The sequence below is a fragment of the Salvelinus alpinus genome, chromosome 2, assembly GCF_045679555.1.
Source record: "Salvelinus alpinus chromosome 2, SLU_Salpinus.1, whole genome shotgun sequence".
In the NCBI taxonomy this organism is placed as follows: domain Eukaryota; kingdom Metazoa; phylum Chordata; class Actinopteri; order Salmoniformes; family Salmonidae; genus Salvelinus; species Salvelinus alpinus.
Window position 1 is genome coordinate 34,528,172 of NC_092087.1, and position 23,923 is coordinate 34,552,094.

General features: G+C 43.7%; 2 protein-coding genes across 7 annotated transcripts in view; one reads left to right on the forward strand and one right to left on the reverse strand.

Annotated features, from left to right (window-relative positions):
* celsr2 (cadherin, EGF LAG seven-pass G-type receptor 2) overlaps window positions 1–1,597 on the forward strand; it is a 76,581-nt gene extending 74,984 nt beyond the window's left edge. The window contains exon 34 of one of the 4 annotated variants that reach the window (XM_071375358.1): window positions 93–1,597. In XM_071375358.1, the coding sequence (XP_071231459.1) occupies window positions 93–120 (28 nt within the window). In that variant the 3' untranslated portion in view covers window positions 121–1,597. The remainder of the gene's footprint in view (window positions 1–92) is intronic. The other 3 variants (XM_071375366.1, XM_071375375.1, XM_071375385.1) reach the window with 3 other exon arrangements.
* An 834-nt stretch (window positions 1,598–2,431) lies between these two features.
* LOC139559395 (dual serine/threonine and tyrosine protein kinase-like) overlaps window positions 2,432–23,923 on the reverse strand; it is a 47,048-nt gene continuing 25,556 nt past the window's right edge. For 2 of the 3 annotated variants that reach the window (XM_071375398.1, XM_071375406.1), the window contains exons 10-15: window positions 15,554–15,710; window positions 7,154–7,286; window positions 6,938–7,051; window positions 3,397–3,511; window positions 3,166–3,300; window positions 2,432–3,002 (exon numbers count right to left, since the gene is read on the reverse strand). In XM_071375398.1, coding sequence (XP_071231499.1) covers window positions 2,815–3,002; window positions 3,166–3,300; window positions 3,397–3,511; window positions 6,938–7,051; window positions 7,154–7,286; window positions 15,554–15,710 — 842 coding nt within the window. In that variant the 3' untranslated portion in view covers window positions 2,432–2,814. Of the gene's footprint in view, window positions 3,003–3,165; window positions 3,301–3,396; window positions 3,512–6,937; window positions 7,075–7,153; window positions 7,287–15,553; window positions 15,711–23,923 lie in introns of those variants that run through there. The other variant, XR_011671753.1, reaches the window with a different exon arrangement.

Sequence of the window (23,923 nt, forward strand, 5' to 3'; positions counted from 1 at the left end):
AAATCATTTTATGACCAGTGTCTACAGTGCAGAGTATTGTAGCTTACTAACCATCAATCTCTGTTCTCTCTCTCTCTCTCCAAAAAACATAGATTCCTATTCTTTAATTTTATTCACTGAAGCACTTGATCCTCATTTGAAATCAGGATCATTGTCTTCTTATCGATCGATCATTCAGTATCCTTCACCCCTTATAACCAAAATAATAATCCCATATAATTTGGTTATCACCTCTCACACTGTGTGTACGTGAATCATTCTCATTCATTGTTTTCTGTTCCTTCTGTTTTCCCCGTGTTGTGTAACGTTTGTCCCCCATCCATCCATCCTCCATTTTCCCAGCAGCCACCGCAACCCCTCCATATGAGCCGGCTGACGGAGGGGTGTGTCTTTGCAGGTCATAGAGCCTCGGCCCTCATCGCCATGCTTACTTTTCTCTGAGTAACAGGAGCTGATGTCTGAGACAGAGAGCGTTGGACTGTCCACACCTGGAGATCAATGGAGTACCCTCTCTCCTTCCCCAATTTTTTTCTCTGCATGTGTGTGTGCGCGCGTGCATGAATGTGTGTGAGTGCCAAAACCTCAGGAGTCTCTGCAAGGGCCCAGGCTCCAGCGCACTGAATCTCTCTTTTTAAATCATTGTTTGTTTACATACTTGAAGCGATGCACTTTTTAAAATAATTTACACTACCCGGCCAGATGTGCAGGTAGTCAACTGGAGCTGATTCAGTTTTGTTTGTGTTTATGTTTCAAACTCCGGAGATTAAGAACAATGAAGTCCTCCTTTGGCTGGGTCATTTAGCTGTAAGATTTTAAAAGTTCAGGGAATTTCCTCAAGAAGCTTAACTAGTTTGTAATCTCAGAAAGGGTGACCTGTACAGTTGTTTTGTTCAAGGATTTAGTTGTTCTACCGAGGGCCATTTGAGTTTTGCTGTAGAGAGAACTCATTTCTCCACTCCAGTCTCAGGAAGCTGCCAGCCTGAGCTGGTGGACAGGAAGAGTCAGTACAAAATGTCTCTATACTGAACAGCTCCACCCAAACCACTACACTGTGCTCTGCACTGGAGGAAAGGACTCCTGTTGAAGTGTGGCTGGAGAACAGTGAGAGGCCATGGGGTCACGCACCGTAAAGTTTCTCTCACTACTGAAGGATGTTTAAAGGCAACAGCGACTAGTCAGCTGTCATACACATAGACACTAGAGGTGAGAATGTCTGCCTTTCTCCACCATTTCGCCTTCATTTTATTGCATTATCATTGGAGGAAAAGAGCCTGCGTGTGAAGAAATTTTGATATCTTTACTTTTGTAAATTGTTGGGAGCAAATTTTTGTATAAACTGAGAATGTTCCCATTTTCAATGTTTTTGTCCAAGGGATATATGCTTTCATTTGAATCGGCGACTAAACGACTTTGTATTTTATAGATTAGATCGTTCCATTGTTTTTGTGAAATATTTGCAAACTTCTGCTGTAAAACTCTTTGACATGTATGCCAATGTGAAGAGTTCTGTAAAATGAAACACTAATACTTCATCTTCAATTGAATAAACTGTACACCTCTACATTCCCACTTATAAAAAGCAGTTCAAGAAATATAACCTGTTTTGCTGTGTACAACATTTCTATCAGCGTTAAGTTCTTACCACTAGTTCCTGAGAACTGTTTGCACTGGTGCGCCCTAAAATGACATCTGTAAGCATTCATGATACTGTGTCAAGGTTCATTTCTGCATTGACAATTGTTCCAAAGTTTTTTTTACAACACTGATTAAGGTTAACATTTGAGTATCAGGCCTACAAATGAGTGCAACCTCCCATTTTCATACTGCAGTTTGTTTACTCAACTGAAGCACTAGATAGAGTAGCGTGAATGTTTTTTCCCCATTATCTGGATTGAGCAAAACAAAGACCTGTAGTAGGTTACTGATGTGGCTTGTAGTTTTCTGTGAAATCATTTGGTGAAGGAATTCACACATTCAATGAGTAAAACAGACATGGTATTTTTCTTTCTGGGGAAATAGGCTAATAAGAGCATTCCATGTATTGAACTGTGTAGTAGAATGCTGAGCCCGCTTGTGGCCAATGTGCTGAACTGCAACCAAAACACAGGGATCCTCTGAGCACAACAATGTTAACGTGTACTTTGAGGATTGTGAAAATACTCAGTGGGGTGCAGCTCCCACCTAATGCGAGAGGGACATTTATACCTAAACTGTGTCTGACATCAATTGTAGAATTGTCTGGATTAGAACAAAGTTTTATTCACAACCTCTGGCCCCCCGAAAGCCATCATCCTCATCTGGGACCAGAGCACAAGTTGAGACTACACTTTAAGGCAGGCTTCTGTGCATTGTTAGGATACTTCAAGTCAAATAGAAAAATTCTCCTTAGTATGACCTGAAAACAGAACCTTATGTAAGAGTGAAGCAAACATTTATTATTTTGTCAAAATCATTTATTTAAAAAAAGTTGGAATTGCATAGATGCAGGAATACAATCTAAAATTATATATTTTTTAGCATTTTAAACATTTCATATCTATTAACAATTCTATAACCAAGCAGCAATTAGCATGGAGCAAAGCATAGTGTACGCTAGACTGAGTTTGTACTATACAAATGGCACAAACATGTGAGTCCGGTTTCAGTTCATCTTAAATAGTGTATATTTAACTCCTTTAAAGGAAGAGGAAAACTGTCTTGGTCATCTCCTCTTTTGGCCTTCCAGAAGCACACTGTCCTTCCATAAATACAACAAAAATTACTTTTCTTTTGACCGTAATCCTTTGCAACAGTCTGTGGTCCTCTTGGAGTGTGTCAGTTTGAGTCCATTAGGCTGCTGCTATTCTGATGCGAGCCACATTTACAAAGCCGTAACATGATGCTATGCAAGCTGGGCTCTACGATGCCGAGCAGGGGCCTCTGGGAAGGGTCTCCATTCCAGCAGGCCTCCATCAGCTGCCAGCATTCCTCATCAAAGCCGGCCAACCGCTCAGGCCTCGCGCCTGAAAACATGGGCACAAATGAGGCCCTGGCCAATTCAGTCCACAAACTATACACACTAAGTCCTGGATAAAAGACAAGTGTTACAGCAAGCTGAAGTCTTGATCATATTCGGTTGAATTAGTATTTAGATGTGGGTTTGCTCGAGCTTGAATTCTACATTACCTTTTTTAACGTTATTCCACAACTGGTCCTTGCTGGAGCATTTCTCAAAGGACTCTGGGAGTTTGACAGAGCCAGTGCAGAGATACCAGAACAGGATTCCGAAGGCATAGACGTCCACAGAATTATCATACTTTCCTGAAGAAAGAGGTCAGACTTGTGGTTAAATCAAAGAGCCTAGAATGAGAGGTGGTCTATGATGCAATACTACGACTGAGTAGCAGGATATTTGACCTGTAAAGAGCTCAGGGGCCATGTGGATGGGGGTTCCTACGATGCTGCCAGACATCATGGCCTCTGGCTTACAGAAGCCCAGGTCTGTGATCTTGGCCCGGTTCTGCTTGTCCAACTGAGGGAGGGCCAGAGGACCGGAACACATTAGGAACACTTGGCAAGATGTGTACAAGACGTGACATGTCAGGATCATAAATATTGGTTTCTCAAAGCATACATTTAAGGTCTTGCACATACAGGACTCTATTTGCGACTGGCGCTAAGGAGCCGCAAGTGTCAAACGGCACATTAGTTTGCAATTTCATCATGTAAAAACTGGTGCACTGGCATTTTACCTGTCTAACATCAGCTCACTTGCGCTGAGGTTGGAGTGGTGGACATATGAGGTGTGTCCTTAACACATGCAAAACGTGACAATTTCATTCAGCGCTAATGGGAAGTTAAGACCAGCAAAAAGCAGGTCTTAACAGTAACTCAGTTGATAATAAAATTAAGAGAATGGAAGCGCAGCCTATCCAACCATGACGCGCAGTGCCCATGGAAAAGAGATACGCATTTTGTGCCGGTGAATCTCGTATTTAGAAACATAAACGATTGTTTCCCCCACCCCCATTCCGTTTAATTTGATTAAAAACCAAGCTTAGCCTACCCTCCCCTTAATCAAGGCTTGTTTAGCAGGATCGCATAGGTGCTTCTTTAATCAAGCCATTAGCCTCTAAAGAAAGGGGGTTTAAATGGTCTACTGAGAGTGCTTTGAAATATGTTAGGTTTTTGCCCTCATGCTTTTTCACTATTAACACAAATAATTATTTTTGCTTGTTCGAGCATTCTATCCATCCCCATTTCCAAAGAGCACACCTCGTTCAATTACCAAAGACCTGTGCTCCAAACCTCCTAGAATGCTATGTCAAACAGCAGATTTGTTTTATAATCTGCCTCACACATAGGTAACGATACAATTGACAGGAGCCGAGTATTTTGTATAGACGTGCGAATGTTGTGTGTAAAGACATGTAGGCCTACGTGTGCACACAGACTACACGTAACATAGTAAATCCGGGACAGTCAAATTAGTACGATATGTTACGTTTGGTATGGTTACATAAGACAGATGGTATAACAAATGTCTAGCAACCCAAAGGTTAAACAACTTTAGCATTTAAACTAATTAGCAACTTCAACTACTTTTTAGCTACTTAGCAAAGACATTTTAGCTAACCCTTCCCCTAATAACCCTTTAGCCTAACTTCTAAACTTACCCCTAGCCTAGCTAACGTTAGCAAATTTGTAACATATAATAGAAATTGTAATTGGTAACATCATACAAAATTGATGGACATCCACAAATTAATAGGTACCATAGGAAACATAACATATACTAAATATAGTGTCCCGGATTTACGTACATAATAATGCGAAATGCTCTGAGACCATGTTGCACCACACTGCAATGGAAAAGAAGCGATTCATGATATCATGCTTCTGACCCGATCCAATTTAGAAATATAGTTGGTTTAAAAATCAGACTGTTTTATAATGTAATTAAACAACAAACAAGATCAAACTTATTAGAAAAAATATGGCTCAAATGCAATTAAATTGTGTCTGCTATTTCTGGAGAAGTGGAAATATGATCTGTAAAATGGTTCTATGATGTTTATAAAACATTACATTTGCGAGCAGTAAAACGGTGAGTGAACATTCCCCCTTTCTATTGGATCTTCATCCAGCTTGCGTGAAATGTTTGGATGTGCGCGAAATCACTGGCCGACTTTGCTGATCACTGCCTTGAGGAAAAATGTACTTACTAATAAGACTGATATGTGGTTGTCCCACTGAGCAATCTTAAGATGAATGCACTAACTACATCGCTCTGGATAAGATTTCTGCTAAATTACTAAAATGTTAAATCCTTTTAAGTTGCCTTGTATGTATTATACGCCCACAAGGAGCACTTACGGTGCCTGTAACTGTATTTAGTCATAGCCTATTTAAAACAAGTTTTGTTATCAGAATTTGATTAGAATTATACACCATCTTTTCAGGCCTTAATAGCTTAGTGAATGTAATCTTGCTTAATGACTACGTTTGTCCAGACTGCAATTTACAGTATGCCTAGCCCCTAGATCAGTGTGAATGCTCTAGCCATTTACAGTATGCCTAGCCCCTAGATCAGTGTGAATGCTCTAGCCATTTACAGTATGCCTAGCCCCTAGATCAGTGTGAATGCTCTAGCCATTTACAGTATGCCTAGCCCCTAGATCAATGTGAATGCTCTAGCCATTTACAGTATGCCTAGCCCCTAGATCAGTGTGAATGCTCTAGACATTTACAGTATGCCTAGCCCCTAGATCAATGTGAATGCTCTAGCCATTTACAGTATGCCTAGCCCCTATATCAGTGTGAATGCTCTAGCCATTTACAGTATGCCTAGCCCCTATATCAATGTGAATGCTCTAGCCATTTACAGTATGCCTAGCCCCTATATCAATGTGAATGCTCTAGCCATTTACAGTATGCCTAGCCCCTAGATCAGTGTGAATGCTATAGCCATTTACAGTATGCCTAGCCCCTAGATCAGTGTGAATGCTCTAGCCATTTACAGTATGCCTAGCCCCTAGATCAGTGTGAATGCTCTAGCCATTTACAGTATGCCTAGCCCCTAGATCAGTGTGAATGCTCTAGCCATTTACAGTATGCCTAGCCCCTAGATCAGTGTGAATGCTATAGCCATTTACAGTATGCCTAGCCCCTAGATCAGTGTGAATGCTCTAGCCATTTACAGTATGCCTAGCCCCTAGATCAGTGTGAATGCTCTAGCCATTTACAGTATGCCTAGCCCCTAGATCAGTGTGAATGCTCTAGCCATTTACAGTATGCCTAGCCCCTAGATCAGTGTGAATGCTCTAGCCATTTACAGTATGCCTAGCCCCTAGATCAGTGTGAATGCTATAGCCATTTACAGTATGCCTAGCCCCTAGATCAGTGTGAATGCTCTAGCCATTTACAGTATGCCTAGCCCCTAGATCAGTGTGAATGCTATAGCCTGTTTAACAATGTATTTCCATATTGAAGCAATGCAATTAGAACATGTGGACTGCAAAAATGTTCACCATATTTAACTAGGCTATAATGGACTAACATTGGAATTGAGAACGCAATACATAAAAGACCGTAAATACACAATATGAAGCCACCACATTTAGCCATGGAGCATGTTCTGAGGGGCCAAGCCTCGACACACCTAATAAACAACTTGTTTATTCATTAAAACCCAGCCCTTTCGTTCCACCGCCAAACATCATACTGTGTAGGCAGGGAGGGGCTATTCTTACATAACCAAGCAAGCAGCACAGCCGGAATGTGAATGCTGAAATAATGAGCAATTCATTGGTGTGTAGTGCTGGAGAGAGTTTCTACTATGGCCAGTCAGCCATGACCACATTAGAACTACATCTAAAATTAAATGATGACAATGTGGTAAACAACACTAGTGTTACATTCAGCATGATTAGAGAAAGCACCTTTAACGCTAACTCACTAGAACGTTCTTTAGTTTGATGTCTCGGTGTAGAAGCCCCTGACCATGCAGGAAGCGAATGCCTTCCACCACATCCAGAGCGATCCGGAGTCTCTCCTTTAGTGATAAACCAGCCTGGGAGAGAGGAAAAGGAGAGACTGAGGCATGGGATCAGGCAGACCTGTGATAGAAGAGATATATTAGAGTACATGATAGATATGCGAGTCTGCTGGTTACCTTCAAGCCTGTGTAGAGGTCTCTGTGAAGCCTCTCCATTATGAGCAGCACAGCAATGCTGGAGCCCCCACCGTACGTGTGGTCAATCACCGAGCCGTGGAGATCCACCAGACGCTCATGTTTAGGGAGGGACCTGCAGCCATACACGATAGAGAAGGTAGGAGAAATAAGGTCTTCAATCTTCATATTATTACATCCTACCCTCTTGTGTAAGTGGAAATGTGGTTCCTAATCTTTTTACAGTGCTCACTAGCACACACCACAACCTTTTCTTTCTGCATGAAATTCTTCTGACAGCCACAGGGGGGCAGACCAGTCCCAGTTCCAACACTGAAATCTGGCCACATGAGAAGTTACTTCTCCATGACCTGCATTAGTGAGCTTTAAAGCAGCAATAAAGCGGTAGAAACCATAACAAAACAGTCTCACCCGCTTTAGTGCGGTACTAAGCTGAGGGATGGGCCTGGAGAAATAACTTCTCTAAAAATGTATAGACAGAGCTACTGACCATCCATGATATCAAAATTATAGTTTTAACCATGTTTTGAGGCCATATTGGTTACATTTTCTTTGTTTAGAAACTGAGTAAAACAAGCATATATACACTGCTCAAAAAAATAAAGGGAACACTTAAACACAATGTAACTCCAAGTCAATCACACTTCTGTGAAATCAAACTGTCCACTTAGGAAGCAACACTGATTGACAATAAATTTCACATGCTGTTGTGCAAATGGAATAGACAACAGGTGGAAATTATAGGCAATTAGCAAGACACCCACAATAAAGGAGTGGTTCTGCAGGTGGTGACCACAGACCACTTCTCAGTTCCTATGCTTCCTGGCTGATGTTTTGGTCACTTTTGAATGCTGGCGGTGCTTTCACTCTAGTGGTAGCATGAGACGGAGTCTACAACCCACACAAGTGGCTCAGGTAGTGCAGCTCATCCAGGATGGCACATCAATGCGAGCTGTGGCAAGAAGGTTTGCTGTGTCTGTCAGCGTAGTGTCCAGAGCATGGAGGCGCTACCAGGAGACAGGCCAGTACATCAGGAGATGTGGAAGAGGCCGTAGGAGGGCAGCAGGACCGCTACCTCCGCCTTTGCGCAAGGAGGAGCAGGAGGAGCACTGCCAGAGCCCTGCAAAATGACCTCCAGCAGGCCACAAATGTGCATGTGTCTGCTCAAACGGTCAGAAACAGACTCCATGAGGGTGGCATGAGGGCCCGACGTCCACAGGTGGGGGTTGTGCTTACAGCCCAACACCGTGCAGGACATTTGGCATTTGCCAGAGAACACCAAGATTGGCAAATTCGCCACTGGCGCCCTGTGCTCTTCACAGATGAAAGCAGGTTCACACTGAGCACATGTGACAGACGAGACGCCATGGAGAACGTTCTGCTGCCTGCAACATCCTCCAGCATGACCGGTTTGGCAGTGGGTCAGTCATGGTGTGGGGTGGCATTTCTTTGGGGGGGCTGCACAGCACTCCATGTGCTCGCCAGAGGTAGCCTGACTGCCATTAGGTACCGAGATGAGATCCCCAGACCCCTTGTGAGACCATATGCTGGTGCGGTTGGCCCTGGGTTCCTCCTAATGCAAGACAATGCTAGACCTCATGTGGCTGGAGTGTGTCAGCAGTTCCTGCAAGAGGAAGGCATTGATGCTATGGACTGGCCCGCCCGTTCCCCAGACCTGAATCCAATTGAGCACATCTGGGACATCATGTTTTAAGGACATTACATCAAAGTTGGATCAGCCTATAGTGTGGTTTTCCACCAAATCCAGACCTCCATGGGTTGATAAATTTGATTTCCATTGATAGTGTGATTTTGTTGTCAGCACATTCAACTATGTAAAGAAAAAAGTATTTAATAAGAATATTTCATTCATTCAGATCTAGGATGTGTTATTTTAGTGTTCCCTTTATTTTTTTGAGCAGTATATATATATATGGGTTCTTCACAATAGGCTCTTAGTGGGTCAATTTCCACAATGACTATGGCATTTCCTTTCTGCATTAACTGTTTTAAAGTCACCATTGGCCTCATGGTGAAATCCCTGAGCGGTTTCCTTCCTCTAAGGCAACTGAGTTAGGAAGGACACCTGTATCTGTAGTGACTGGGTGTATTGATTCACCATCCAAAGTGTAATTAATTACTTCATGTTCAAAGGGATATTCAAGGTCTACTTTTAAATTGTTTACCCATCTACCGTTAGGTGCCCTTCTTGGCGAGGCATTGGAAAACCTCCCTGGTCTGTGTATGAAATTCACTGCTCGACTGAGGAACCTTACAGATAATTAATTGTATGTGTGGTGTACAGAGATGAGGTAGACATTCAAAAATCATATTAAAAACTATTATTGCACAGAGTCCATTCAACTTGTGACTTGTTAAGCACATTTCTACCCCTGAACAGATTTAAGCTGAATACTTAGTCAAGACATTTAAGTTTTTCCATTTGTAATTAATGTGTACAAATTTCAAAAAACATAATTCCACTTTGGCATTACAAGGTATTGTGTGTAGGCCAGTGACAAAAATCTCCCAATTTAATCCATTCAGGCTATAACACAAAATTACCTCCTACCCCTGCACATCAAATTGGTACTGGTACTCTATGTATATAGCCATGTTATTTTTTACTTGTTATTAAATGTGTATTTATTCCTTGTGTCACTATTTCTATTTTGTTATTGTATATTTTTTCAACTCTCCATTGTTGGAAAAGGACCCCTAGGTAAGCATTTCACTGTTAGTCTACATATTTTGTTTACAAAGCATGTGACAAATAAAATGTGATTTGATATAGCATTTTAACAAAGTAAATATAGGCCTATTTGTCAAGCCTTTGCTACTAGGCCTAATTGCAGATGTGCATAGTATGCTTTGACCCTAATCAAAAAGTATTTAAAAAATGCAAATAACAAAAGGTAGGTAGGTAAGTTATTGTAAGATTTATACTTAAAATGCAGCATTGCTGCATGATGTGCTAAAATGTTGTGCAGTTGTTTCCCCTTTGCATGGTGTTCTGTTGCAGGTTCTCTTTTGGTTATTCATTGTCAAGCTTTAAAAACCGAAGCCAGACGGCAACATTTTAGTAGCCTAGGATTATGGCGTGTTTGTGCACTTTCCCTCCGCCGCATGCTATAAAACGGGACTTACTCGAAAATGGATTAAATCTACATACAATACCCCATAATGACCCCATAATTATAAATTTTGGCAAATGAATTTAAAAAAAGTGAAATCACATTTACATAAGTATTCAGACCCTTTACGCAGTACCTGTTGAAGCACCTTTGGCTGCGAGTCCTCTTGGGTATGACACTACAAGCTTGACACACATATATTTGGGTAGTTTCTCCCATTCTTCTCTGCAGATCCTCTCAAGCTGGATGTGGAGCGTCGCTGCACAGCTATATTCAGGTCTCTCCAGAGATGTTCGACCGGGTTCAAGTCCGGGCTCTGACTGGGCCACTGAAGGACATTCAGAGACTTGTCCAAAAGCCACTCCTGCATTGTCTTGGCTGTGTGCTTAGGGTTGTTGTCCTGTTGGAACATGAACCTTTACCCCCCAGTCTGAGGTCCTGAGCAGGTTTTCATCAAGAATCTCTCGGTACTTTACTCTGTTCATCTTTCCCTCGATCCGGACTAATCTCCCAGTCCCTGCCGCTGAAAAACATCCCCACAGCATGAGCTCTGTCAGAGTGACCATCAGGTTCTTGGTCACCTCCCTGACCAAGGCCCTTTCCACCAATTGCTCAGGTTTGGGGGTTCCAAACTTCCTCCATTTAAGAACGATGGAGGCCACTGTGTTCTTGGGGACCTTCAATGCTGCAGACATTTTTTGGTACCATTCCCAAGATCTGTACCTCGAAACAATCCTGTCTGAGCTTTACGGACAATTCCTTCGACCCCATGGCTTGGTTTTTGCTCAGACATGCACTGTCAACTGTGGGACCTTATATAAACAGGTGTGTGCATTTCCAAATCATGTCCAATCAATTGAATTTACCATAGGTGGATTCCAATCAAGTTTAAGAAACATCTCAAGGATGATCAATGGAAACAAGACGCACCGGAGCTCAATTGCGAGTCTCATATGAATAGCTATGTAAATAAGGTGTTTAATAAAACCTTTTTTCTTTTTTTTACTGTTCTCACTTTGTCATTATGGGGTATTGTGTGCAGATTGATTAGGATATATATTTTTTAATCAATTTTTAGAATAAGGCTGTAATGTAACAAAATGTGGAAAATGTCAAGGGGTCTGAATACTTTCTGAACGCACAGTGTATAATTCATATGCCGTGTATTGCATTGCAGTGAATGGAGTAAGGAGTCACCAGCTCCGTATTAAACCCGGGTGGGGGCTCCCGAGTGGCGCAACGGTCTAAGGCACTGCATCTCAGTGCAAGAGGCATCACTGGTTCGAATCCAGGCTGCATCACATCCGGCCGTGATTGGGTGGCGCACAATTGGCCCAGCGTCATTCAGGTTTGGCCGGGGTAGGCCGTCATTGTAAATAAGAATTTTTTCTTAACTGACTTTACTAGTTAAACAAAAAATGTAAACATTGCTCAGCAAAATAGACGAATTTAAGTTTTGTACTCTGAGTAAATCCAATTACATATATTTGTATTTTATTAAAACTGCATATCTTAACATATAGCCTACACAAAAGCGTTCAACAAACCAATATTGGTGTAAACTTTCCAAATAAAAGCTGGTATAAATATAATATAAAAAGCCAAATTATCAATGTATTTTTTTTAAAGATGGTTGCAATGACAGTTTAAAAACTGTAAAAAACAGTTTAACATGTCTTTGTAGGAGGGCCCTTATTTTGAAAAAGAATCTGCAATCGTGCTGCCAGCATAATATCCTACTGCCAGAAGAACAGTAATGGAGGTGTGTGTGTGGCAATGCACCAAGTATGGGTAACTGCATACTTGGTGTTTAAAAGTGGGCGTTGCAAAAGAAGTGGGAGAATCAACAGCTGTGTGTGTGTGTGTGTGTGTGTGTGTGTAACATCAGTGGGTTGATCAACAGCTGTGTGTGTGTAACATCAGTGGGTGGATCAACAGCTGTGTGTGTGTAACATCAGTGGGTGGATCAACAGCTGTGTGTGTAACATCAGTGGGTGGATCAACAGCTGTGTGTGTGTGTGTGACATCAGTGGGTTGATCAACAGCTGTGTGTGTGTAACATCAGTGGGTGGATCAACAGCTGTGTGTGTAACATCAGTGGGTGGATCAACAGCTGTGTGTGTGTGTGTGTGTGTGTGTGTGTGTGTGTGTGTGTGTGTGTGTGTGACATCAGTGGGTTGATCAACAGCTGTGTGTGTGTGTGTGTGTAACATCACTGGGTGGATCAACAGCTGTGTGTGTGTGTAACATCACTGGGTTGATCAACAGCTGTGTGTGTGTGTAACATCAGTGGGTGGATCAACAGCAACTGGTGTAACATCCTGCGCTCCATTATTGGTTAGACCGGCCATAGCCAGGTGCACCTCTGGTCAGCTTAATGTTTACGTAGCAGGTTAGGAGAATTAACGTAGCAGGTTAGGAGAATTAACGTAGCAGGTTAGGAGAATTAACGTAGCAGGTTAGGAGAATGAGGTTACATTTAGGAAAAGGCCTAGGCTTAGCTAAAATGAGTCTGCCAAATTAGCTGATTCGCTTTCCATAAACCAACTTGTTGACACACCCACTTTCAGACACTCCATGTATGGAGTTACACATGACTCCAATGCACACAGCACTTTGGCAGTGCTTGCTGGGACTTGTAGTGCAGGGCGCCAGTCAGTATGGCAGCGGGCCAAAATTAATTGACAACCCAAATCTATGGGCGTGTCCGAGCGGATCACTTTTGTCAAGTGGTCATCGTTGTTCACCTCCTTACAAAGTGTGTTGCATTATGGGGGATACAAATTGTCCAACTTGCACCTACACGACAACTACATTAACCAAAAACCATGTGATCAAAGGTCATGAAGTACTGACTGCAAATTTCTGCAGCTGCTCTTCAACTTCATCACCTGCATTGTCGGAGGGTCTATTGTCAACCAATAATTAAGGTGTTTTTGTTTAACCCACCCGAACTTGACCAAAGACGTGACAAACAGGAACCAACTTTGCCGCGATTCATGTATACAGTGGTTATGTACAACTAAATGTGATTTGAGTCTCTCTCACCAATTGATAGTATGATGCATACACATACAGTGGGGAGAACAAGTATTTGATACACTGCCGATTTTGCAGGTTTTCCTACTTACAAAGCATGTAGAGGTCTGTAATTTTTATCATAGGTACACTTCAACTATGAGAGACGGAATCTAAAACAAAAATCCAGAAAATCACATTGTATGATTTTTAAGTAATTAATTTGCATTTTATTGCATGACATAAGTATTTGATACATCAGAAAAGCAGAACTTAATATTTGGTACAGAAACCTTTGTTTGCAATTACAGAGATCATACGTTTCCTGTAGTTCTTGACTAGGTTTGCACACACTGCAGCAGGGATTTTGGCCCACTCCTCCTTACAGATCTTCTCCAGATCCTTCAGGTTTCGGGGCTGTCGCTGGGCAATACGGACTTTCAGCTCCCTCCAAAGATTTTCTATTGGGTTCAGGTCTGGAGACTGGCTAGGCCACTCCAGGACCTTGAGATGCTTCTTACGGAGCCACTCCTTAGTTGCCATGGCTGTGTGTTTCGGGTCGTTGTCATGCTGGAAGACCCAGCCACGACCCATCTTCAATGCTCTTACTGAGGGAAGGAGGTTGTTGGCCAAGATCTCGCGATACATGGCCCCATCCATCCTCCCCTCAATACGGTGCAGTCGTCCTGTCCCCTTTGCAGAAAAGCATCCCCAAAGAATGATGTTTCCACCTCCATGCTTCACGGTTGGGATGGTGTTCTTGGGGTTGTACTCATACTTCTTCTTCCTCCAAACACGGCGAGTGGAGTTAGACCAAAAAGCTCTATTTTTGTCTCATCAGACCACATGACCTTCTCCCATTCCTCCTCTGGATCATCCAGATGGTCATTGGCAAACTTCAGACAGGCCTGGACATGCACTGGCTTAAGCAGGGGGACCTTGCGTGCGCTGCAGGATTTTAATCCATGACGGCGTAGTGTGTTACTAATGGTTTTCTTTGAGACTGTGGTCCCAGCTCTCTTCAGGTCATTGACCAGGTCCTGCCGTGTAGTTCTGGGCTGATCCCTCACCTTCCTCATGATCATTGATGCCCCACGAGGTGAAATCTTGCATGGCGCCCCAGACTGAGGGTGATTGACCGTCATCTTGAACTTCTTCCATTTTCTAATAATTGCGCCAACAGTTGTTTCCTTCTCACCAAGCTGCTTGCCTATTGTCCTGTAGCCCATCCCAGCCTTGTGCAGGTCTACAATTTTATCCCTGATGTCCTTACACAGCTCTCTGGTCTTGGCCATTGTGGAGAGGTTGGAATCTGTTTGATTGAGTGTGTGGACAGGTGTCTTTTATACAGGTAACGAGTTCAAACAGGTGCAGTTAATACAGGTAATGAGTGGAGAACAGAAGGGCTTCTTAAAGAAAAACTAACAGGTCTGTGAGAGCCGGAATTCTTACTGGTTGGTAGGTGATCAAATACTTATGTCATGCAATAAAATGCAAATTAATTATTTAAAAATCATACAATGTGATTTTCTGGATTTTTGTTTTAGATTCCGTCTCTCACAGTTGAAGTGTACCTATGATAAAAATTACAGACCTCTACATGCTTTGTAAGTAGGAAAACCTGCAAAATCGGCAGTGTATCAAATACTTGTTCTCCCCACTGTATGTACAGTTTGTGAGTGTGTGATATGGGGGTTGGAGACCTGTTTAAATCAATATTACAAAGAAAAACGTTTAGAAACAATTGCAACACTGCCATGTGGCATTGCGCCTGGATGTTGGAAAACCACATCCGTTTTCTGACTTTCAAATGTCGCAGATTCAACTCCAACTTTTGTCTAGTCGGTAGCTTGCGCCTTACTACTCAAATGAGCCCATTGCGTGTCCTAGAGGGTGTGGAGATTTAACCAGTACATGTGCTATACAAAGACCTGTCACCACCAATAAAGAAGAGTTTAGTTGATGACAAATGAGTCGCACCACTGTTTGTTATTGGAGGACTATTCTTCACTTGAGTAGAGACCAATTAAAAAAAAAAAATTAAGTAAACTTTTTTTACTTTCTATTACTACCTCAGGTCTCAGTTTAAAGGCGAGCTCTTTTGAAATGCTAGGACATAAACTATGGTTGAAACTACAAACTGAAAGGGTATGGCTGAAATCCATGGCCCAGGTGTGGCCATATATGACAAGCCAAAGCAGCAGGTCGTCTTTAAATCGTTCCCTCTCACCTGGTGTAGTGAAACTCTAGAGCCAGATCGTTCCAGTGCTTGTCGTCGGGCGGTACCACAGACTTCAGAGCGCAGGGGTAGCGTCCCCCCCAGCTGTCACACAGATAGACCACTCCATACTGACCCCGCCCCAGCTCTCGGCCAAGCTTGGGCTTGCCTGCCAAAAAGACGAAGAAACATACAGAGATTGCTTTATTGTGATTGGCCTGTGAGAGAGGACAACCCTAGCAGAGTGTATACTATTAGACTTCTTCCACATTTTATTACGTTACAGCCTTTTTCTACAATTGTCAATATACACAAAATACCCCATAATGACAAAGCAAAAACAGGTTTAGATATTTTTGCAAATGTATTAAAAATAAAACAAATACTTTATTTACATAACTATTCAGACCCTTTGCTGAGACTCGAAATTGCGATCAGCTGCATCCTGTTTCCATTGATCATCCTTGAGGTGTTTCTACAACATGATTGGAGTCCACCTGTGGTATATTCAATTGATTGGACATGATTTGGAAAGGCACACCTGTCTATATAAGGTCCCACAGTTGACAGTGCATGTCGGAGCAAAAACCAAGCCATGAGGTCGAAGGAATTGTCTGTAGATTTGAGACAGGATTGTGTCGAGGCACAGATCTGGGGAAGGCGACCAAAACATTTCTGTAGCATTGAAGGTTCCCAAGAACACAGTGGCCTCCATCATTCTTACATGGAAGAAGTTTGGAATCACCAAGACTCTTCCTAGAGCTGGCTGCCCGGCCAAACTGAGCAATCTGGGGAGAAGGGCCTTGGTCAGGGAGGTGACCAAGAACCCGATGGTCACTGACAGAGCTCCAGAGTTTCTGTGGAGATGGGAGAACCTTCCAGAAGGACAACCATCTCTGCAGCACTCCACCAATCAGGCTTTTATGGTAGAGTGGCCAGACAGCAGCCACTCCTCACTAAAAAAGGCACGACAGCCCGCTTGGAGTTTGCCAAAAGGCACCTAAAAGACTCAGACCATGAGAAACATGATTCTCTGGTCTGATGAAACCAAGATTGAACTCTTCGGCCTGAATGCCAAGCGTTACGTCTGGAGAAACCTGGCACCATTCCTACAGTGAAGCATGGCGGTGTCAGCATCATGCTGTGGGGACATTTTTCAGTGGCAGGTACTGGGATACAAGTCATGATCAAGGGAAAGATTAACAGAGCAAAGTACAGAGAAATCCTTGATGAAAACCTGCTCAAGAGTGCTCAGGACCTTAGACTGGGGCAAAGGTTCACCTTCCAACAGGAAAACGACCCTAAGCACACAGCCAAGACAACGCAGGAGTGGCTTTGGGACAAGTGTCTGAACATCCTTGAGTGGCCCAGCCAGAGCCCGGACTTGAACCCGATCAAACATCTCTGGAGAGACCTGAAAATAGCTGTGCAGCGACGCTCCCCATCTAACCTGACAGAGCTTGAGAGGATTTGCAGAGAAGAATGGGAGAAACTCCCCAAATACAGGTGTGCCAAGCTTGTAGCGTCATACCCAAGAAGATTCAAGGCAGTAATCGCTGCCAAAGCTTCTTTATCAAAGTACTGAGTAAAGGGTCTGAATACTTATGTAAATGTGACAGTTTCTTATACATATTTGCAAACAATTCATAAAAACAGTTTTTCCTTTTCATTATGGGTAGTGTTTAATAAATTTTAGAATATGGCTGTAACGTTCCTGGTGTCAGGAAAATAACCTCACACTCAACGTCAACAAAACAAAGGAGATGATTGTGGACTTCAGGAAACAGCAGAGGGAGCACCCCCCTATCCACATCGACGGGACAGTAATGGAGAGGGTAGTAAGTTTTAAGTTCCTCGGTGTACACATCACGGACAAACTGAATTGGTCCACCCACACAGACAGCGTTGTGCTGCGCCTCTTCAACCTCAGGAGGCTGAAGAAATTCAGCTTGTCACCAAAAGCACACAAACTTCTACAGATGCACAATCGAGAGCATCCTGTCGGGCTGTATCACCGCCTGGTACGGCAACTGCTCCGCCCACAACCGTAAGGCTCTCCAGAGGGTAGTGAGGTCTGCACAACGCATCACCGGGGGCAAACTACCTGCCCTCCAGGACACCTACACCACCCGATGTCACAGGAAGGCCATAAAGATCATCAAGGACAACAACCACCCGAGCCACTGCCTGTTCACCCCGCTATCATCCAGAAGGCGAGGTCAGTACAGGTGCATCAAAGCAGGGACCGAGAGACTGAAAAACAGCTTCTATCTCAAGGCCATCAGACTGTTAAACAGCCACCACTAACATTTAGCGGCCGCTGCCAACATACTGACTCAACTCCAGCCACTTTAATAATGGGAATTGACGGAAATTTATGCAAAAATGTATCACTAGCCACTTTAAACAATGCCACTTAATATAATGTTTACATACCCTACATTACTCATCTCATATGTATATACTGTACTCTATATCTACTGCATCTTGCCATCTTTATGTAATACATGTATCACTAGCCACTTTAAACTATGCCACTGTTTATATACCCTACATTACTCATCTCATATGTATATACTGTACTCTATACCATCTACTGCATCTTGCCTATGCCGTTCTGTACCATCACTCATTCATATATCTTTATGTACATATTCTTTATCCCTTTACACTTGTGTGTATAAGGTAGTAGTTGTGGAATTGTTAGGTTAGATTACTTGTTGGTTATTACTGCATTGTCGGAACTAGAAGCACAAGCATTTCGCTACACTCGCATTAACATCTGCTAACCATGTGTATGTGACAAATAAAATAAAATTTGATTTGATTTGAAATGTGGAAAAAGTCATGGGGTCAGAATACTTTCCGAATGCACTGTGTATATATAATAATATACTGTGTATATAATATATACACACACACTGAGTGTACAAAACATTAGGAACACCTTACTAGTATTGAATTGCACCCCCTCAGAACAGTACATTATTTGGGGCATGGACTATAAGGTGTCGAAAGTGTTCCACAAGGATGCTGGCCAATGTTGACTCCAATGCTTTCCACGGTTATGTCAAGTTGGCTGGCTGGATGTCCTTTGGGTGCTGAACCATTCTTGATTACCCATGGGAAACTGTTGAGTGTGAAAAACCCAGCAGCTAGTGGCAGGGGACTTTAATGCAGGAAAACTCAAATCTGTTCTACCTAACTTCTACCAACATGTTAAATGTGCAACCAGCTTACTCCACACACAGAGACACGTACAAAGCTCTCCCTCGCCCTCAATTCGGCAAATCTGACCATAATTCTATCCTCCTGATTCCTGCTTACAAAAACTAAAGCAGGACACACCAGTGACTCCGTCAATAAGAAAGTGGTCAGAAAGCAGATGCTAAGCTATAGGACTGTTTTGCTAGCACAGACTGAAATATGTTCCAGGATTCTTCCAAAGGCATTGAAGAGTACACCACGTCAGTGACTGGTCAAAAAATGCATCGATGACGTCGTCCGCACAGTGACTCTACGTACATACCCCAACCAGAAGCCATGGATTACAGGCAACATCCGCACTGAGCTAAAGGGTAGAGCTGCCGCTTTCAAGGAGTGGGACTCTAACCAGGAAGCTTATATGAAATCCCGCTATGCCCTCTGACAAACCATCAAACAGGCAAAGCATCAATACAGGACAAAGATCGAATCGAACTACACCGGCTCCGACGCTCGTCGGATGTGGCAGGGCTTGCAAACTATTACAGACAAAGGGAAGCACAGCCGAGTGCTGCCCAGTGACATGAGCCTACCAGATGAGCTAAATTACTTCTATGCTCGTTCGAGGCAAGTAACACTCAAGCATGAATGAGAGCATCAGCTGTTCTGTACGACTGTGTGATCACGTTCGCCGTAGCCGATGTCAGTAAGACCTTCAAACAGGTCAACAGGGCCAGAAGGATTACCAGGATGTGTACTCCGAGCAACCAACTGGCAAGTGTCTTCACTGACATGTTCAAACTCTCCATGACCGAGTCTGTAATACCCACATGTTTCAAGCAGACCATAGTCCCAGTGCCCAAGAATACAAAGGTAACCTGCCTAAATGACTACCGACCCGTTTCACATCTGTAGCCATGAAGTGCTTTGAAAAGCTGGTTATGGTTCACATCAACACCATTATCCCAGAAACCCTAGACACACTCACTCCAATTTGCATACCGCCCCAACAGATGATGCAATTTCTATTGCACTCCACACTGCCCTTTTTACACCTGGACAAAAAGGAACACCTATGTGAGAATGCTATTCATTGACTACAGCTCAGCGTTCAACACCATAGTGCCCTCAAAGCTCATCACTAAGCTAAGGACCCTGGGACTAAACAACTCCCTCTGCAACTGGATCCTGCACTTCCTGATGGGCCGCCACCAGGTGGTAAGGGTAGGTAACAACACATCCGCCACGCTGATCATCAACACGGGGGCCCCTTAAGGGTGCGTGCTCAGTCTCCTCCTGTACTCCCTGTTCACTAAAATAAAATTTTATTGGTCACATACACATGGTTAGCATATGTTAATGCGAGTGTAGCGAAATGCTTGTACTTCTAGTTCCGACAGTGCAGTAATATCTAACAAGTAATCTAACAATTCCACAAAAACTACCTAATACATACAAATCTAAGTGAAGGGATGGAATAAGAATATGTACATAAATATATGGATGAGCGATGACCGAGCAGCATAGGCAAGATGCAATAGATGGTATAGAATACAGAATATACCTATGAGATGAGTAATGAAAGATATGTAAACATTATTAAAGTGGCGTTATTAAAGTGACTAGTGATCCATTTATTAAAGTGGCCAATGATTTCGAGTCTGTATGTAGACAGCAGCTTCTTTGTGGCAGTGTTGGCTGTTCAACAGTATGATGGACTTGAGATCGAGAGACTAAACAGCTTCTGTCCCAGCTTTGATGCACCTGTACTGACCTCGCTTTCTGGATGGTAGCGGGGTGAACCAGTCTATCACATGGCCAGGCACGACTCCAACACCATCATTAAGTTTGGCGATGACAACAGTGGTAGGCCTGATCACTAACAATGACGAAACAGCCTATAGGGAGGTCAGAGACCTGGCCGTGTGGTGCCAGGACAACATCTCCCTCAACCTGATCAAGACAAAGGAGATGTCTACAGGAAAAGGAGGGCCAAGCACACCCCCATTCTCATCGACAGGGCTGTAATGGAGCAGGGTAAGAGCTTCAAGTTCCTTGGCGTCCACATCACTAACAAACTAACATGGTTCAAGCACACCAAGGCAGTCGTGAAGACAGCACGACAAAACCTATTCCCCCTCAGGAGACTGAAATTATTTGGCATGGGTCCTCAGATCCTCAAAAAGTTCTACAGCTACACCATCGAGAGCATCCTGACTGGTTGCATCACTGCCTGGTATGGCAACTGTTCGGCCTCCGACTGCAAGGCACAACAGAGGGTAGTGCATACAGCCCAGTACATCTCATTCCAAGATGGCGTAGCAGTCGGACGTCTGTTTTGTCTTGTCCCGTCCTGTGTATATATCGTTTTCTTCGTATATATTTTTTATATTTTTAATCTCAATTTCCATCTATGGACTGAACATACTCTCCTGCAACCCTTCTATTTTTTATACTTTAGAACCGGAACCCCCATCAGAAGCTAGCCAGCTAACTAGCTACTAGCTGGTAGTCACTGCTAGCGGTCATCACCGTTAACTCTGATATCAGCCAGCCAGCCTCAGTCCAACAAATTCCTGCCAATCTGCACAGCACGATATCAACCCAGAGCATATCGGACTGCTTTTTCTCTACCACATCTCCGGATTCCTACCGTAAACTCAAACTTTACACCGGATCATCGCAGCTAGCTAGCTGCTATCCGAGTGACTACTCCTGGCTAACGTCTCTGTCCCGAAGCAAGCACCAGTTAGCTTGGAGCTAGTCTCAAGCTCGGCCCATCTCCCGGCTAGCCGAAGAGATCCATCAGACAACTCCTGGGCTTCAATACCTCTTTTGCCAATTGGCCTGGACCCTTTGCTTCCGGCACGGAGCCCCGCCGATCCAGCACGACTGGTCTGCCAACGTAACCGTTCTAGTGGGTTTCAACAGGCTCTGCCGTTGTGACGTCCCCGAGGCCTATCTGCTAGCCCCGGCCTGCTAGCTGTCTGAAACGCTGTGTTTCCAGCTCGCCTAGCTACTCACTGGACCCTATGATCGCTTGGCTACACATGCCGCTCCCTAAATGTCAATATGCCTTGTCTATTGCTGATTAGGTTAGTGATTGTCTTATTTCACTGTAGAGCCTCCAGCCCTGCTCAATATGCCTAGGTGTTATTGTGTTCCACACCCCACACATGCGGTGACCTCACCGGGCTCTCTCATCGTCACTCAATGCCTAGGTTTACCTCCACTGTACTCACATTCTACCATACCCTTGTCTGTACATTATGCCAAAAATCTATTCTTCCGCACCCAGAAATCGGCTCCTTTTACTCTGTTCCTGAACGCACCAGAAGACCAGTTCTTAGCCTTTAGCCGTACCCTTATCCCACTCTGGTGATGTAGAGGCTGACACAGGCCCTGCAGCCCCCAAGCATCACTCCCATTCCCCAGGCGCTCTCATTTGTTAACTTCTGTAACCGTAAAAGCCTTGGTTTCACGCATGAAGCCTCCTCCCTACGTTTGTTTTATTCACTGCTTTAGCACACTCCGCCAACCCGGATGCCCTAGTCGTGTCTGAATCCTGGCTCAGGAAGGCCACCAAAAATACTTTAAAATGTCCATCCCTAACTATAACATTTTCCGACAAGATCGAACTGCAGAAGGGGGCGGAGTTGCAATCTACTGCAGAGATAGCCTGCAGAGTTCTGTCATACTATCCAGGTCTGTGCCTAAACAATTCGAGCTTCTACTTTTAAAAATCCACCTTTCCAGAAACAAGTCTCTCGCTGTTGTCGCTTGTTATAGACCCCCTTCAGCTGTGCCCTGGACACCATATGTGAATTGATCGCCCCCCATCCCCAAGGAACCTACCAGGTACAAACCTAAATCCATAACCATGGGCACCCTCTTAGATCAAATCAAATGTATTTATATAGCCCTTCTTACATCAGCTGATATCTCAAAGTGCTGTACAGAAACCCAGCCTAAAACCCCAAACAGCAAGCAATGCAGGTGTAGAAGCAAGTAGATATCATCCTGACCAACTTGCTCTCTAAATACATCTATGCTGTCTTCAACCAGGATCTCAGCGATCACTGCCTGCGTGCGTAATGGGTCCGTGGTCAAACGACCACCCCTCATCACCGTCAAACGCTCCCTAAAACACTTCAGCGAGCAGGCCTTTCTAATCGACCTGGCCCGGGTATCCTGGAAGGATATTGACCTCATCCCGTCAGTAGAGGATGTCTGGTTGCGCTTCAAAAGTGTTTTCCTCCCCGTCTTAAATAAGCAATCCCCATTCAAAAAAATGTAGAACTAAGAACAGATATAGCCCTTGGTTCACCCCAGACATGGCTGCCCTTGACCAGCACAAAAACATCCTGTGGCGTTCTGCATTAGCATCGAATAGCAACTTTTCAGGGAAGTCATGAACCAATATACTCAGTCAGTTAGGAAAGCTAAGGCTAGCTTTTTCAAACAAAAATTCACTTCCTATAGCACTAATTCCAAAAAGTTTAGGGACACTAAAGTCCATGGAGAATAAGAGCACTTCCTCCCAGCTGCCCACTGCACCGAGTATAGGAAACACTGTCACCACCGATAAATCTACGATAATCGAGAAATTCATTAAGCATTTTTCTACGGCTGGCCATGCTTTCCACCTGGCTACCCCTACCGCGGCCAACATCTCAGCACCCTGTGCAGCAACTTGCCCAAGCCCCCCCCCCCCCACGTCTCCTTCACCCAAATCCAGACAGCTGATGTTCTGAAAGAGCTGCAAAATCTGGATCCCTACAAACCAGCGGGGCTAGAATATCTGGACCCTCTAAAAAATATCAGCCGAAATTATTGCAACCCCTTTAAACTAGCCTATTCAAACTCTTTAGTATCATCTGAGATCCCCAAAGATTGTAAAGCTGCGGTGGCCATCCCCCTCTTCAAAGGGGGAAGACACTCTAGACCCAAACTGTTGTAGACCTATATCCATCCTGCCCTGCCTTTCTAAAATCTTCGAAAGCCAAGTCAACAAACAGATCACCGACCATTTCGAATCCCACCGTACCTTCTCCACTATGCAATCTGGTTTCCGAGCTGGTCATGGGTTTACCTCAGCCACGCTCAAGGTCCTAAACAATATAACCGCCGTCTTCATCGACCTGGCCAAGGCTTTTGACTGTCAATTAGAGGTCGACC